The sequence below is a fragment of the Ips typographus genome, linkage group LG11 (assembly GCF_016097725.1).
Source record: "Ips typographus isolate SLU linkage group LG11, UJ_Ityp_2.0, whole genome shotgun sequence".
Taxonomy (NCBI): Eukaryota; Metazoa; Arthropoda; class Insecta; order Coleoptera; family Curculionidae; genus Ips; species Ips typographus.
Genome location: NC_138432.1, coordinates 4051950 through 4070475, shown reverse-complemented (window position 1 = coordinate 4070475; position 18526 = coordinate 4051950). Strand labels below are relative to the sequence as shown.

The 18526-nt window shown below is 34.1% G+C and overlaps 1 protein-coding gene across 2 annotated transcripts in view; it reads left to right on the top strand.

The window, feature by feature from the left end:
* RnrL (Ribonucleoside diphosphate reductase large subunit) overlaps positions 1-18526 on the top strand; it is a 93769-nt gene that overhangs the window by 74331 nt on the left and 912 nt on the right. For both annotated transcript variants that reach the window (XM_081990033.1, XM_081990034.1), the window contains exons 2-12: positions 5908-5987; positions 6099-6187; positions 6241-6418; positions 6470-6712; positions 7524-7769; positions 9078-9257; positions 9311-9500; positions 11515-11891; positions 13568-13720; positions 13789-14021; positions 16496-17051. In XM_081990033.1, the coding sequence (XP_081846159.1) occupies positions 5908-5987; positions 6099-6187; positions 6241-6418; positions 6470-6712; positions 7524-7769; positions 9078-9257; positions 9311-9500; positions 11515-11891; positions 13568-13720; positions 13789-14021; positions 16496-17041 (2515 nt within the window). In that variant the 3' untranslated portion in view covers positions 17042-17051. The remainder of the gene's footprint in view (positions 1-5907; positions 5988-6098; positions 6188-6240; positions 6419-6469; positions 6713-7523; positions 7770-9077; positions 9258-9310; positions 9501-11514; positions 11892-13567; positions 13721-13788; positions 14022-16495; positions 17052-18526) is intronic.

Below are 18526 nucleotides of genomic sequence, written 5' to 3'. Positions count from 1 at the left end.
TTTAAGGTTAAAAGATAGATTGTTGTGTCTATGTATCTAAACTTCCATTCTTAGACATTCTAATCAGAAACGACATAATCAATCAAATTTGAATTAAAAGTTTACAGAAAACGATTTGCTATATCGAACAATTTTATTAGTTTTATATGGAAATCAGTCAAAATTGTAGAGATTAAACCACATATCTGTAAATGCAGATTATAATAGAGTTTCTTGTTAAAGTTGACTGCTTAGAGAGAAGCAAAATATGGGAGAACATCCTGTTTTTTGAACTCAAAAACCAAGATAACGACTTAACCTTTAAAAACTGAGATTAACACAATAACCTTGAGGATTTTGGATTTGAAGGTAGTTTCATAAAAGTTAATTCCCAACTTACAATCAGTTTAGATTTAAAATATTTCTAGTTTTTACACTTTTCCTAACAAATCATCCAGACAAAAATTTGACACAAAAACCACCCTGTAGCTTACACGGTGGTGTGCGCCTATATTTTTTTTGTTTAAAAACAAATTGACAGACGTAATAAGTAATGATACAGGGTGTTTCATAATTTTGGTAAATTATTCTAGCAGATTGATGATTCCATTCAACATGGGGGTTTGCATCTTCTGGACCTCATTTACTAATGAAACTTGTTTGTAACTTTGGCCACTAACACCTTCACCTACAAATCCTGAAAATTTAATCTCTTTACCTCCTTCTGTTTTACAGGGTGATCTAGTTGAACAAAGGAGAGTATATTGCTTCTGATGGTAACTTTCAGAGAATAATTCAGATAAACGAACGAACGAAAAATCATATTTTCGCAGCAAAATGGAAGGAAAAGCAAAACAAAAAGTTTTCCCCCCATGCATCGGGCAGCTGCCAAAGCAAATGATGCTGGCTAATTTCTCCCCGTTCCCCTTTTCCCTCCTTTATTTCATTATGCCGTTATTGATTACTCTTCGCGGATGACGGAGAATTAACAGGGGCGTTGCAAGGGGATTGGGGGGAGTTTAGACCAACTCTTCTACAGTGTGTCCAGGATAGGGAAAGCCACTATAAAAATCGAAGTCATCTCAAAAATGATACCAGTTAGCGTTATTTTGACACCGGATTTGAATTTCTGAGGTCCAAATTAGTCTATAAGAGGAATTTCAATGAGATTGTACTAATATGGTGCTTTACAAGGTACCCTAATCTAAAGCTAAAAAATACAGTAATTTTGACACAATTTTGGTGCACTTTTCCATAAAATCGCTTATTTGAAACATTTAACATACAGAGGGTGGTCCAGTTTTAAGTGTCAATAATTCACCATTGGATAGCCCATCAAAAGGATTAAAATCTGGTCATGTGAGGTTTGCGAATTAATTTTTGACATTGAAAATTGTCAAAAAAACAGGATTTTTGAACCAATTTTTACTGGCGTTCAATTTTTTAGACTACAGGTAGTATAAAACTGATCATTCAAGACTTGTGAGAGTACAAATTTGTACTGAATAGTCTAAAAACTTGTTATTTACTACTATAAATAGTTTTAAAATTTGTTTTTAGATTGCAATCAATTGTCGAGTGCCTGAAAATCGATTTCAAACACTAAAAACCTGGAAATAAAGGCAAATATTGTTGCACATTAAACTAATTTTTTACTACTCAAAATATTTTAAAAGTGGACTTTTAAGAGGACTAAAGAGAGTGCAATAATCTATTTTTGAAACTTTAATAATTAAATTTATCAATTATTGGTGTACAACTCAATTTTATAGTTAGACAAGTCTAAAATTCAATTAAACACCAGTAACAATACAAATTAAATTTTCGGGCTAATTCAATTCTAAAAATTAGTGTTCAAGTCTAATATCGTAGCATTTAGTGCCAAAATTGTTTACTCTTATCACTGAAGAGTCTGAAACTTAACTTTTACTATTAGAAATAGTTTTAAACTCAATTTTTCAGTCTCAAAGCACTAAAAACAGTCCGAATTTCTTAGAAATGCTCTAATTTTTTTTGCACCAGTAAGTGTAGAAGTCTATTAAATAGTGAAGAAGTTTGAAATGGCATTTTTAAGCCTATGGAAAATGTAAAAATTGTTTTTTAAGTCTGCTATGTCAAAACTTGGTGAAAATAGTCTTGAAACTCGATTTTCCAAGCTGAAAGCAGTTTTAAAGAACTAAAAATAGTCCAGAGTTTTAAGAAATTAAAAAGCAAAGAAAAATAACTTGAAAAGTTAGTCTTCAAGTCAGTTTATATGAATCTAATGTCAATAAATTGTATTTAAGACTAAAACATTGAAATGTGTTTTCAAATTATGAAAACTTACTTCAAATACAAATTGTAAGCTTTTGCATGATGTCACTTTTCATTGGTTCAGAGTGACTTTTTGGTGTTTCTCAGTCATAAAACATTATTGAATTCGGAATAAAAGGGGTTTTCAACTCCCATTTAACCAAATCTGTATCTCAAGCTGTTTTGAAGTTCACCTTATCCTGGACACACTGTATACAGGATTTTGTTGTGCGATTGGTTGGAAGTTCTGTAGACATTTTAATTGTCATTAGTGCTAAATTAATAACTCAAGCTTGTATTATCAAAGGCGTGCACGCTTCACCGAGTTCCTTTTGCTTCAAACGCCCAGTAAATTAGCCAAATCTGCGAATTTTTGCGATTTGGACCAAAAATGCACTGGCTGAACCGTGGGTAATGTAGCATAAACCACCCCCGCAGGGTGAGATTTCATTTTTAATTCGCGTCGTTGATTCCGAACTTTGGTCGTCTTTTCACCCTTAGAGTGATACACCCCCTTCCCTACAATACAGAACTTTCTTCTGTTCAGACCCAAAAATTAGTAAAATAATAAATTTTCAATACAACTTCTGGAAAGTAGTCTCCAATTATGACACAGGTGTAAGATAATTCAATTACTACATGAGTTCTGCAAGAACTAAACAGTTTTGAAATACCCGACTGTGTTTCTCCATAGCAACCCTTATACGAACTTTAGACTATTTAACCACATAGAACCGTAACAGTACCATCACAAATCCTAGTAAACACCACGTTACAGTACACTCTCAACAACCCACCTATAAAACAATCTTTGAAGACAAAATCTATGACGTTCAATGGTCCACTTCCTGGATTAAACAAAAGCGACTCCAGTTCTGGCTAACTCATCTTTAATAAGACAATCAATTATAAAGGAAGCGCAAAACTTTGTGCAACTTTCCGTTGTAATTATATCTCCTTCGTAATTACGTTTTCTTTCTGCCTCTGCCTCCCTTTATTCCTATCCAGATTTATTATAGATATTTCGGTCAGTTTCTGCTGCTGTTGCTTTCCTCGATACGTGATTAATACTGGAATGGAATTATCCACCAAATTGGAAACTTTAACTTAATCTAAATACTCCTCTTCTTTGAGAACAGGTTGTCATAGTTGACAAAATAATATCGTTTTTTTTTTTTGTAAATATCTCCGGAACTGTTTTGCTTGATAGTTACCAGGTAGGTCAGAATACCAAAATGTAACTCTTTGAATTCCTGTCAGATCACCCTGGTAAGGTCATGTACCGCAAATGGCAAATAAGGGAGTTAAATAAAGAGTGGACTAGGTGGAAGTGTGACTTTGTCAGGTTAAAGTTTAACAGCCTGCAACTGGGTTATTTTGGCAGTTACAGGGTGGTTTAATATGTCAAATTGTAGCTCTTTGAGTCTCTTTCAGATCACCCTTTTTAAGTTATGTACCGCAAATGTCAAATAATGGAGTTATGTAACATTAAATAAAGAGTGGACTGAGTGGAAGTGTGACTTTGTCAGGTTCAAGTTTAACAGCCTGTAACTCGGTTATTTTGGCAGTTACAGGGTGGTTTAATATGTCAAATTGTAGCTCTTTGAGTCTCTTTCAGATCACCCTTTTTAAGTTATGTACCGCAAATGTCAAATAATGGAGTTATGTAACATTAAATAAAGAGTGGACTGAGTGGAAGTGTGACTTTGTCAGGTTCAAGTTTAACAGCCTGTAACTCGGTTATTTTGGCAGTTACAGGGTGGTTTAATATGTCAAATTGTAGCTCTTTGAGTCTCTTTCAGATCACCCTTTTTAAGTTATGTACCGCAAATGTCAAATAATGGAGTTATGTAACATTAAATAAAGAGTGGACTGAGTGGAAGTGTGACTTTGTCAGGTTCAAGTTTAACAGCCTGTAACTCGGTTATTTTGGCAGTTACAGGGTGGTTTAATATGTCAAATTGTAGCTCTTTGAGTCTCTTTCAGATCACCCTTTTTAAGTTATGTACCGCAAATGTCAAATAATGGAGTTATGTAACATTAAATAAAGAGTGGACTGAGTGGAAGTGTGACTTTGTCAGGTTCAAGTTTAACAGCCTGTAACTCGGTTATTTTGGCAGTTACCGGGTGGTTCAATATGTCAAATTGTAGCTCTTTGAGTCTCTTTCAGATCACCCTCTTAAAGTTATGTACCGCAAATGTCAAATAACAGAGTTATGTAACATTAAATAATGAGTGGACTGAGTGGAAGTGTGACTTTGCCAGGTCCGAGTTTAACAGCCTGCAACTGGGTTATTTTGGCAGTTACAGGGTGGTTCAATATGTCAAATTATAGCTCTTTGAGTCTCTTTCAGATCACCCTCTTTAAGTTATGTACAGCAAATGTCAAATAACGGAGTTATGTAATATTAAATAAATAGTGGACTGAGTGGAAACGTGACTTTGTCAGGTCCGAGTTTAACAGCCTCTGTAACTGGGTTATTTTGACAGTTACCGGGTGGTTCAATATGTCAAATTGTAGCCCTTTGAATCTCTTTCAGATAACCCTCTTAAAGTTATGTACCGCAAATATCAAATAACAGAGTTATGTAACATTAAATTAAAGAGTGGACTGAGTGGAACTGTGACTTTGACAGGTCCGAGTTTGACAGCCCGCAACTTCGTTATTTTGACAGTTACAAGGTGGTTCAATATACCAAAATGTAGCCCTTTGAATCTCTTTCAAATCACCCTCTTAAAGTTATGTACCGCAAATGTAGTCCACTCTAAATACAGAGTGGACTGACTCAAAGCGTTACTTTGACAGGTCCAGTTTTAACAGCCCATAATTTGGTTATTTTGACAGTTAATTGACATTTGACATTAAAATTATATTAAAAATACTTTCTTGAATACAGTGATTTGAGTGAATGCACAAAAGTTCTTGCGAGATCGATACTTTATGTCTTATAGCAAAAGATGGAAATAGTGCTGCCCTCTTCCGGCCAAATTATGAATACTCCTGTAAGTTTGGTGTAAATTTCTATTTAAATATACCATTTAAATCTGCTTGTGTCAGATAAAGGACTCTTTTGTGGATTTTCAAGTAAAATATAATTATATTAAATATATTCAGTACTTTGGGAGAAAACATGTTTAATAAAAATTCGCACAACGCAAAATAAATCGATTGAGCGATTTATAAAAATATTTTTCGATTTTTACGGCTGCGATGCAGTTTTCGAAATTCCTCTGAGCCCAGCCCTAGTAGTAATGTTTCAAACTGTCAATTGTCTGACAACACAGTTGACATTTGGCCCTAAAGTCTGTTGCCAAACTATTGCAAAATTCTACTTACTCTTAGATTTTCCCCCTTTTTCTGTGCTGTACCCGGGACAAAATAAGTACAAATTTTCGTTTGTCGTTTTAATTTGTTAGTATTTGTCGTAACTTCTACTTGAATTCTTATTTTAAAGCACATTTTTGTGTCAAAATTTATTTTTACGCAATCTGTAGCGCCACCATCTGGCAACACTGTGCTGTCACTTTTGACATTTGTTTGCGGCTGGCGCGAAAATACATCTTGTAAACTACACATTTTATTTGCTATTATTTCCGTTTTGTGCGTTTATTTCTTTTAGTTTGTTTTTGTTTTAGTAAAACTTTAGTTAAACCGGACCGTTTGAAGGTAAAAATGGTTTCAAAGCCGCTCCAAAAGATGTACGTTATTAAACGAGGTAAGGTTTGAGGTTATGCGCGTAGTTTTGGGGGCCCCAAATATGCCTACTTTTTGCTTAAAACTAATGCCACAACGTTTACCAGCAAATTTGAGTGGTTTTTTATTTAAGGGGGCAAGACGGAGGACGTTCATCTCGACAAAATAACCTCAAGAATTCAAAAACTGTGCTATGGATTGAACAAAGACTTTGTGGATCCTGTAAGTGCTTTTTTGCTGTTTCTAGCCACTATATAACTAGGACAATATTACAGCTGTCAATTACATTAAAAGTAATCAATGGTTTGTACCCTGGTGTTACTACAGTTGAGCTGGATACTTTGGCTGCTGAAACTGCAGCCACTATGACCATAGACCACCCCGATTATGCCATTCTAGCAGCTAGAATTGCTGTGTCTAACTTGCACAAGGAGACCAAAAAGCATTTTACTGGTAATTACCCTTAATCCCCTTAAAACCTTTAGTGTCATACAAATGTTCTAGATGTAATTTCTGATCTTTATCATATGGTCAATGAAAAAACTAAGAGACCAACTCCAATGATAGCTGAAAAGCACTATAAAATAATTATGGATAATGCTGATCAGTTGAATTCATGCATTATTTATGACAGGGACTTTTCCTACAACTACTTTGGTTTTAAAACATTGGAGAGGTCTTATTTGCTGAAAGTTAATGGTAAAATTGTAGAACGTCCCCAGCACATGCTAATGAGAGTTGCAGTGGGTAAGTTTTTAAGTTGTTTTACTTTAAAAAATGGTTAATTTAAATGCTCAATGGCACGTGATAGCCTCGTTTATTAGCTTTCTTTTGTTATATGGTGTGTTTATACAGAATGTTTCAAATAAGCAAGTTATTAACGAATTTTGGTAAAAGTACATCAAAGTTTAGCTCAAGTTAGGAATTTTTGATCCTACTAGACTGACTGCGGCCATATTTTATTTTGCTCAATGAAAGTGACCTTTTTAACAAATTTCAACCTGAGCAACACAAATCTGACGTTCATTTTGCGGTCATCAATTTTGACAGTTTTTAGGGCATCTTCTGTTGTAAATGGTTTAGGGGCCAAGCGAAAACAAACCTTATTTACTATGAAAATTAAGCTGAAAATTGCTCAATTTTAAAGACTCTTTTTGTCTCTTTCTTTAGTAGCAGTAAACCAAGACAGAATCAGTGATTTTTTCTTACAAAACAAAATAGTTTTAGGGCAATGCGGTTGATGTAAATAAGGTCGATTTTTGTTTGAAACAAACGAGGGTTTTAATGGGAAATTTGGTAATAACTCGGCTATTTTTGGGCTTTTCGCATCCTGTAAAAACTCATTATGATGTTCTTTAACTTCTCTATCCAATTGTCGCCAAAAAACTGAAGGCGCAGTTGGCAAATATATCCAAAAAATGTTGTCTTCACATGCAATCTTTTGGTACAGCAATAGTTCTGTTATTACCTTAAAAAGTTGATTGAACTAGCCATTTTTAAAATATATAATTAAACAAGAAAAAATACCTAAAATTGGCTGAGTTGTAACATTTTTAAGGAATTCACGGAGAGGATATCGATGCCGTTATCGAAACGTACAATTTACTGTCTGAAAAGTTTTTCACTCACGCCAGTCCGACTCTGTTCAATGCGGCCACACCTCGACCACAATTATCTTCATGTTTTCTGTTGATGATGCCCGATGACAGTATCGATGGCATTTACAAGTGTCTCACTCAGTGCGCTTTTATTTCAAAGAGCGCCGGAGGAATTGGAGTCAACGTACACAACATTAGGGCTAAAGGTAAGACAGTTTTAAGCTCACAATAGGTAAATTTAGTGGATAAGTGTAAGCAAAAAATACAAAAAGTCAATCTTCACCAAAATGTTTATTAAATTATAAACCGCCAATCGGAACCACACGGTAATTAGCATTTATAGTTCCGTGGAGCCAAATTTTACAGTTCTGACCTTAAAGAACACTTTTGTACTTTTCTTACGTCACGTGATCTGAAACTATAAAATTGCAAATAGTTACTTATTTGAAGAATTACACTGTAAGCTGTATTTATAGCTCCATTGAGTTACATTTTACAGTTGGGATGTTAAGGAACACATAGATACTTTGATTGCGTCACGTGACAGCTGTCATAACTGTCAAAACTCACTCACCAGTGACCTGAAAGTATAAAATATCAAATAGTTGTATCTCTTTGAGGAATTGCGTTGTAAGTTGTGTTTACAGCTTCATGAAGCGAAATTTGACAGTTAGGACGTTAAAGAACCCTTAGATACTTTGCTTGCGTCACGTGACAGCTGTCATAACTGTCAAAACTTACTCACCAGTGACCTGAAAATATAAAATGCCAAATAGATGTGTTGGCCGCGAGCACTGTCTGCGAACGGCAAAATTTCAATAGCTCACATTCTAAACATGGTAGAAGTGTGATTTTGGTGGACGTTTTGTTTAGACTGTTTCTAAGACTCAGCCAAAAGTCAGACCGATCAAACTGAGCACAGAGTGGTAGCAACACCATAAAAGAAGGAAAAACAGTCAAATCGTTGTAATCACTGTCCGCGAACGGCTAAACGACCATAACTCACATTCTAAACATGGTAGATGAGTGATTATTGGTGGACGGGTTGTTTAGACTGTTCCTTAGACTCAGCAAGAAGTCAGACCGACCAAACTGAGTTCAGAGTGGTAGCAACACCATAAAAGAAGGAAAAACAGTCAAATTGTTGTAATCACTGTCCACGAACGGCTAAACGACCATAACTCACATTCTAAACATGGTAGAAGAGTGGTTTTTGGTGGACGGGTTGTTTAGACTGTTCCTAAGACTCAGCTAAAAATCAGGCCGATGAAACTGAGTATAGAGTGGTAGCAACACCAGAAAATGCGGAATAACAGTAAAAACTTTGAAATCAGTGTCTGCGAACGATAAAATCACAATAACTCACATTCTGAATGCGGTAGAAGGATGGTTTTTGATAGAGGAGTGGTTTAGACTGTACCCGAGACTCAGTTCGACTGTGTTTTTTGCTTACAGTTACACTGACAACTCCACTGTGATAATATACTTTTTTTCAATTTAATGGATATTTACAGGCACGTACATAGCGGGTACCAATGGTATATCAAATGGTCTAGTCCCGATGCTTAGGGTATTTAACGCTACAGCTAAATATGTTGATCAGGGGGGTAATAAGCGACCTGGTGCGTTCGCCATGTACTTGGAGCCTTGGCACGCTGATGTGTTTGATTTTTTGAATCTGAAAAAGAACACTGGTCTGTTTTATTATCATTTATCAATCAGTCGTTTGATGAGTAGATCAATTTAGGCAAAGAAGAACTACGAGCCAGAGACTTGTTCTACGCTTTATGGATCCCAGATTTATTCATGAAAAGAGTGGAATCTAATGGTGTATGGTCTTTAATGTGTCCTCACGAAAGTCCTGGTTTATCCGATTGTTTCGGCGAAAAATTCGAGCAGTTGTACGAGCAATACGAAAAAGAAGAGCGATTTATCAGGTATTTTTATTTTTTATATTTATATTTTTTTAACAAATTTGATTTGTTTTTTTTTTGGGTTAAGTGAAGTTTTTGGGGCAACTATCATAATAAAACAAAGTCGTTATTTAAACTTGTCGACGTTTTGCTCATTTATATAGTTTTCATCAGAACAAACTTAGTATGGAGATCTTTAAAACGGTAAGAGGTACAGAGTTGGTTAATTTATGGCAAATTTGCGCAATTTGGAGTTTAGGAATACGCCGCTTTAAATTTAAAAAAAAAAAAACGATTACTACTTTTTTTTAATTTGCTTTTTATTGATTTGTTTGGTAAAATAACTGAAATTAAATGACACTTTTCCATTGTTTCTCCTCTACAACACGGCAGTATCACGCGTTATATTAAATATTTACATTTTTTAAGAGTATTTTTTCTGATTACGGAGATGTATCATGTAATATGGTTCAATTTTGGGAAAATAACAAAAAATATGTTTATAATGTTGATGAGCTAATTCATCGTTGATAGTACTTCAAGATATGCCAAGCCAAAAGTGTATTTTCAAAACTCGACGCAGAAAACCGAATTTTTAAATAATATACATTTTGTGACAATAATTTGAGGAACAGTTACGCTTTTTTCGAATTTTAACTTAATTTTCAAACTTCTTGAGAATATAAAAGTTTTTTGCTTGAAATTTAATGTTACATGACTAATTTCGATAATCTACCGATTTTGCCTAAGTTTACTGGAATAACTTTCTTTAGAATAATCCAAAAAAACAGAACGTTTAGTTTGACTTAGATTAAATGCATTTTATGCCTCCATGAGGGCACTTTTGACATTTATGGCATTTAGATGACCATATCTGACTTAATTCACGTTTATTCTCAATGTGAGACTGAACACTCTTAAAATTAAGACAAATTAGTATAAAATACAAATTTATTTTATAGGGCTGCTTATAACCTTCATAAGCATCTTATAGGGTATCTTTATAAACCTTCTCCATGAAACTACAAAACTAAAACATAATTCAAAATCAATAAGATCAGTTTGACATTTCAGATCTCTAGCAAGGTTTTTGAGATATTTGCAAAAATATCTGGAAAAAAGGCGAGATTTTTATCTATTTTGTTTAGCTATACTATTATTTTCACACAAAAGTCGTTAAAATTAATGTGAAAAAAATCAATTTTGTTGTGTAAATACCAATATTGCTACAACCTAATCGAAACCCTTATGAAGCTCCTATTTTGTTTGCATTAAATCGTAAATAACTCTGTTATTTCAAATATTTACTATAGACACATTATAACACTGTGGATAGGCATTAAATAAGTTATTTAATGCCTATCCATCTATTATTAATAAGTTAATTTAGTTCAGTTTGCTATGGCAGAGGAGTTACTGTGAAATACATGAATGAAAGAACATTAAAAATCCTATATTACGCAAACTTTGAATCTGTGCTCAAGTATGGGATAATATTTTGGGGTTCTAACAGCTTAATGGAAAAAATTTTTGTTTTACAAAAACGAGCACTTAGAATAGTCAAGAAAATGGGATACAGGGAGAGCTGCAGGGGGGTTTTCAAAGCTAATGGCATTCTGACGGTGTGGGGACTATACCTATATTTATGAATGTATAGTTTTCTTTTTCAAAAACAAAAGTATGTTTGATCTGGAGGTACATCATACATACACAGATTAACTATAACCGAAAAAAATCCATATTATGCCTGTTTGAAGCTTTATAATACATTACAAAATGATTTAAAATTAGAAAGAAATGAGAAACTTTTTAAAAGAAAGGTAAAACAGATGTTAATTAATTTAGAGCCATATTGTATCAGGGATTATGTAAGAGACTATTAGGTGTACGATCATCTTAAAATGACTGACGCTGTTTCTTTTTGTGTTTCATGTATGTTTTTTGTAGTTACAGGAAATGTATTGTGACCATAATTAGAAATAAAGAAGACTAACTAACTAACTAACTAACAATTGATGGATTTTTTATCCGATTTTAGACAAGTTCCAGCCCAAGAGCTGTGGCGAGCCATAATCGCTTCACAAGTAGAAACCGGCACTCCGTACATGTTATACAAAGACGCTTGCAACAGCAAATCGAATCAAAAAAATCTGGGAGTGATTAAAAGCAGCAACTTGTGTACGGAAGTGGTGGAATACACTGCTCCCGACGAGATTGCCGTGTGCAATTTGGCGTCAATTGCCGTGAACATGTTTGTGTCTTCCGACCGGAAAAGTTTCGACTTTGAAAAGCTCAAGCAGATCACCAAAGTGGTTACGAGGAATTTGGATAAAATTATTGATGTTAATTATTATCCTGTGGAAGAGGCGAGGAACTCCAATATGAGGCACAGACCGATTGGTATTGGTATTCAGGGTAAGTAATTTTGAATTGTTTGGAAAGTAGGTTATGTTTATCACAAAATCCTTTTGCAGCATCGATACTGTTATTTTCACTGTTTTTTTTATTTTGTTAACATATTTTCAAAATTTCAAAAAGTGTGTTTTTTTCATGGAAATCGACTTTATGCGATTTGTGATCTACCATCGATTTAAACCATTAAAATTGTTATTTTGGCTGTTATTTTTTTCGATGCTTAAGAATTTAAGTGAGTTTTTTCGTATTTTCATTCAAGTAAATAGTTAAAGTAATCTACAATAAAATTATTTTATTTATTTAGTAAAATCGATTTGCACCATCCATTCATCATTTTAACGTTTTTTTTTTTTAATTTTTTAAAAAATTTGCAATATTTAAAAAATGTTTTATTTACTATGCAATTTTTAAAATGATCTACAATCGATTTGCACCGTCAAAACTGCCAATTTGATTTTTTTTTCGATTTTTAAAAACTAAAAATCCAAAAAGTGTTGTAAATTCAAAAAACTTAGAAACGGTGGTACTTAGAGCTATTTGGACACCAGATTCGTGTTTCTGAAATCCAAATTGCTATATAGCGACACTTTTTTCGAGATGATACCAATATGGCGGCACTTTATTGGATAACCCATTGAATGCTCTGAAAACTGTCTTTTGGACTGTCTTTTTTTTGTTTTTTAAACAATTTGCAAAATTAAAACAATGTATTTCTTAAAGGAAATTGTTTCTATAAATTCGTTAAAATGATCTACAATCGATTTGCTCCGTCAAAACTGCCAATTTGACTTTTTTTTCGATTTTTAAACTCTGAAAATCCAACATGTGTAATAAATTTAAAAAACTTCGTAACGGTGGTACTTAGAGCTATTTCGACACCGGATGCGTATTTCTGAGATCCAAATTGCTATGTAGCAACACTTTTTTCGAGGTGATACCAATATGGCGGCACTTTATGGGATAACCCATTGAATGCTCTGAAAACTGTAATTTGGACAACATTTCTGTGCAACTTTCCATCAAATCCTGAATAACTCTCTTATTTGACAGTTTTACTGTAAACCCATCATTATGATCGTAGATAGGCAATGAATGGGGCTATCACGTGACGTTAAGCACGTGTCGCTACGTCTTACCATTTGACCGCTAGAGGGCGTCAAAGTTGATTAATTTTCGTATGTTTTTGTAGATATCTCGGAAACTATTCAATGGAGAGTTATGAAATTTTTATCATGTATGCACTTCAATATAACGTAACTTTTACCATTTTTTTTGTACAATGCACCGTTTGGCCTTACCTTACTACAGTTCAATTTGAAATTAGCGTTCTGTCAGTCGTGACTGCATTTACCCGGTTATAAGTGGGGGTAAATCTAGCTCAATAAGGGCAGAAAGTTATTCTGAACGTGTTTAGTCTCTTGCAAAATGTCTGTAACTTTAACCATTTTCAAGATATTCGACTTTTTTTACTTTTTTTTGGAAATTGCCACAAAATTTTTCAAACTCCTAATCTTCATTATTTTAGGGGTTTCTGCAACCGTAAAAATTTCAAAATGTTCGTCTTGAACTGCTCTGTCACATCGTGTTAACCGCAACACGATTTAACATATACAGGGTGTTCAAAAAAAAATTAATTTACTTAAATTTTTTTTTGGAATTTTATTATTACTTTTCAGGCTTGGCCGATGCTTTTATTCTGATGCGGATGCCTTTTGACAGTCCCGAAGCCGCGATTTTAAACAAGCAAATCTTCGAAACCTTGTATTACGGTGCCATAGAGGCCAGTTGTGAACTTGCCGAAAAACTAGGAACTTACCCAACATACGAGGGTATGACCAAAACATTTTTTATTTTATTTTGTATTCTAGTTTTAACTGCATTAACTGGAAATAATTAGGTAGTCCAGCCAGCCAAGGTATTCTTCAATATGACATGTGGAACGTCAAACCGACCACTTTATGGGACTGGGAGGGTTTAAAGTCGAAAATTGCCAAAAATGGTTTAAGAAATTCGTTACTTTTGGCCCCGATGCCGACTGCGTCCACCGCACAAATTCTAGGAAATAATGAAAGCGTTGAACCGTACACTAGCAACATTTACACTAGGAGAGTATTGTCTGGAGAATTTCAGGTAAAGAACACTTAATGATCTGACTTAATTGTAATAATTAATTAATTATACAGCGTGTCCCACGTTTTCAAGACGTTATAGAAGTTTTTAACTTTCTAGGTACTACTGGAACCTTCCAAATTCTTCTACAGTGATTAGGAAGGTTCTGTAAGCTTCTAGAATATTCTAGTAGGTTCCAACAGCTTTTAAAAGGTTCTGCAACTTTCTAAGAGCTTCCAGATTATTCTAGAAGTTTCTAGAATATTGTAGAAACTCAGAGAAGATTATAGAACGTTACAAAGAGTTCTGGAACACTTTAAAACGTTCGAAAAAGTTTCCAAAAAGTGCGCTATTTTGTTTGCCGCGCTTGCGCAGTAATTTTTAACTTATATTTTTTATCGTCCACTTTTTTTGAACAAAACAAATATTTACAACCTCTAAAGTATTTGCGCAATTTTGGGACGATTTAAAACACTTTTTAAAAAGTTCTCAGTGGTGTTTATAGGTTTATGGAACTTTCAAAATGGTTCTAGAGGCCTCTGGCACTTTTTAAAAGCCAAAACTTATTCGTAACTCTGTGGAGTTAAATTTGGCAGTTGTGACGTTAAATGACAGTTTAAGACGTTAAATTTGACAGGTATGACACTTTACAGCGTGGCTTATAGTTGGGTTGCACTTGTTATAACTATTTTTTTTTTATTCAGCACTCAAATGATAAACAGTTGTTCCTCGTATTTACATCTCAAAAGAGCCCCAAATTTGACATTTGTGAGGCTAAGTGACACTTTATATATGTTTCTTACGTCACCTGACAGCCGTCAACTATCAAAACTCATTCGGCGCTAAGATACAAATGGAATACGCTGATTAGTTGTATTTCTTTTTGATAAGTCGCATTGCAAGTTGTGTTTATAGCTCCGTAGAGTTAAATTTAACAGTTATGACATAAACAGATACTTTGGTATGTTTTTTTTACGTCACCTGACAACTGTCGAAAATCAGGCAGCTGTGACGCGAAATTACCAATCCAAAATAGTTCTACCACTTGGATAAATCACACTGCACATTGTGTTTATAGTTCTATGGAGCGAAATTTGACAGTTGTGACGTTAAATGACGTATAGAAGTGTTTCTTATCGTCCCCGCTGTCAAATTCGACTACATGGAGCTTTAAACACTATTTCCAGTGTAATTCCTCAAGGTAGCAACTATTTCTGATTTTATACTTTCACGTCATTGGTGAGTGAGTTTTGACAGTTGTTACAGCTGTCACGTGACGTAAGAAAAATGTTCCTTAACGTCACAACTGGCAAATTTGGCTCCATGGAGCTGTAAATACAACTTACAGTGTAATTCCTCAAATTAGCAACTATTTCTAATTTTATACTTTCACGTCAGTACTGAGTGAGTTTTGGAAGTTATGACAGCTGTCACGTGACGCAAGCAAAGTATAAAAGTGTTCTTTAACGTCGGAACTGTCAAAATTCACTCCATGGAGCTGTAAAAATTACTTACTGTACAGTTCGTATTCGTATAGTTTCATGTAACTGGTGAGTGAGGTTTGACAGCTATCACGTGACATAAGAACAGTATTAAAGAGTTGCTTAACATCAAAACTGTCAAATTTGGCTTCGTGAAGGTTTAAACACAATTTCCAGTGTAATGGGCCTATCCCACATATCATAAATTTTTGTTTTAATGACTGGAATCGAAAGAATAGGATCAAAAAACTAATTTTTCATATTCTTGAAGAAAAAATTATGGTCGTAAATGTTCCTACATTAGTTTGAATTTGTCCATTAAAATTAAAAGATCTGTTTTGGCGCGCATGTGACGTACGTAATTCTGGGCGATTTTATTGGCTGTTGCACGCCATCTGTTTCACTTCTTGTCGCTGATTGGTTGATAGTGTAGTACGTCACCGGCGGTGGGCGTTTTAAACATGAGATTAATGTTGTTTTTATCATCTTTTTTTTCTATTTAGACTTAATATTTTTGAAAACAAAAAAATACGGGTATAATATTTTCAATCCGTCTTTGTAGTTATGAAATAAAAAAAAATTGTGGGACAGGCCCATTAGCAACTATTTCTAATTTTATACTTTCACGTCAATGGTGAGTGGGTTTTGACTGTTCAGACAGCTGTCACGTGACGTAAGCAAAGTATTAAAGTGTTTTCTAACGTCAGAACTATCAAAATTGACTCCATGGAGCTGTAAAGACTACTTACAGTGTGGTTTACTATTTATATTAAAGAAACACATCTATTTGGCATTTTATTCTTCCAGGTCACTGGTGAGTGACTTTTGACAGTTATGACAGAAGTATTAGTGTTCCTTAACGTGCCAACTGTCAAATTTAGCTCCATGCAACTCTAAAGACTACTTACAGGGTGATTGATCCAAGAAACACCGTCTTTTTGGCATTTTTCTTGAATTCTCTTGACGTTGTCTCACTCAAAAATAACATTCTGAGTATTTTCTCTCTCTACTTAGGTGGTCAATCATCATCTATTAAAAGACCTGACCGAACGCGGCCTGTGGGACGACGGAATGAAAAACCAAATCCTAGCCAATCACGGTTCGATCCAGAACATACCGGGTGTCCCGGACGATTTGAAAGCAATCTACAAAACGGTGTGGGAAATATCCCAGAAAGTGATTCTGGACATGGCAGCGGATCGGGGAGCGTTCATCGACCAAAGCCAAAGCTTAAACATTCACATTGAACGACCGAGTTACGGCGTTTTATCCTCCATGCACTTTTACGGATGGAAAAAAGGCCTGAAAACCGGAATGTACTATTTACGGACCAAACCCGCGGCCAATCCGATCCAGTTCACTGTGGATAAGTCCAAATTGCTGGTGAAAAATGGCACTCCAGTGAAAAGTCCCGGTAAAAACGGCACAGCAAAGACAGAAAATGGCGTCTCTCCTTTGGAAGATGACTTGGAGAATGGTGAGGAGGAGGAGGAGGAGAATGTCGCCTCTTTGGTTTGTTCCTTGAATAATCCCGAAGGTTGCACAATGTGTAGCGCGTGAGTAAAGAGAGGTAAGTTTTTTCAACAAAAAAAAAATTAATTTGGTTAGGTTAATATGTTAAAAATTAGTAAAATGTTTAGGGTGATTGTTAAACTGTCAAAAAGTGTAATTTCAAATTACAGGAAAAAGGTTAAAAGAAAATGATTTATGCTAAACACTTTTAAACACAAAATAGAAAAAAAATAAATAAAAAAGATACCACAAACGTTTTTAAACTGTCAAATATCAGTTTCTTAACACACAGCGTCTCAGAGCCCTTTTGGACAATTTTAACGGACAAAACCTTTAAAACCAGTCAAATTTTATGACAATTGACTTACCAGAGTATCTGAAGTCAATTTTTAGCATTACAAAATAATCAAATATCATGAAAATTGGCTTACTGTTTCTAGTCCTGCAAGTCAATTTGCCAGAATTTGTCAGAACGCTAAAAAACTGTAAAAAATAATAAAAACAGATTTACTCGGTTATTTGGGTTGCTTAATTTTTAAGACTAAAACGTTGAAAAACAGTATTTTTTTAAACTGACTGACTGGTCTTTTTGCGTCAAAATATTGGAAAATAGTAAGTTTTAAATAAAAATTTTACTTACTGGACTGTTTGCTGCTGTTGTCTAAATATGGGAAAAAAAATTGTATGGTCAAATATTGAGAAACTTTATGAAAACTGATTTACTGGACTATTTGCAGCCGTCCTAGTCAATTTTCTTAAGTCAAAAAGTTGAAAAATAGTCAAACTTTATTAATATTGACTTCTGGACTATTTGCAGTCATCTTAGTCAATTTTCTTAAGTCAGAAAGTTGAAAAACAGTCAATCTTTATGGAAATTGACTTATTTGACTATTTGCAGTCATTCTAGTCAATTTTAAATGTCAAAATATTGGAAAATAGTGAGATTTTATGAAAATTGAATTACTGGACTATTTGCAGTCATCTTAGTCAATTTTCTTAAGTAAAAAAGTTGAAAAACCGTCAAACTTTATGAAAATTGACTTACTGGACTATTTGCAGTCATCTTAGTCAATTTTTTTAAGTCAGAAAGTTAAAAAACAGTAAAATTTTATGGAAATTGACCTATTTTACTATTTGCAGTCATTCTAGTAAATTTTAAATGTCAATATATTCGAAAATAGTAAGATTTTATGAAAATTGAATTACTGGACTATTTGCAGTCATCTTAGTCAATTTTCTTAAGTAAAAAAGTTGAAAAACAGTCAAATTTTATGGAAATTGACTTACTGGACTATTTGCAGTCATTCTAGTCAATTTTTAAGGTCTAAATATTTGAAAATAGTATGATTTTATGAACATTGACCCCAGAACTTTCAGTTCAGAATAACTTTATTCTAAATATATCTAATAATATTTATGGAAACCGTGAAATCAGACGCTGCTATTGGCCAATTCCGTCATTTCTAATAGAAATTATCCTAAGAATAAATTTATTCGGAGGTGAAAGTACCGGCCCTTAGTGGACTATTTGTA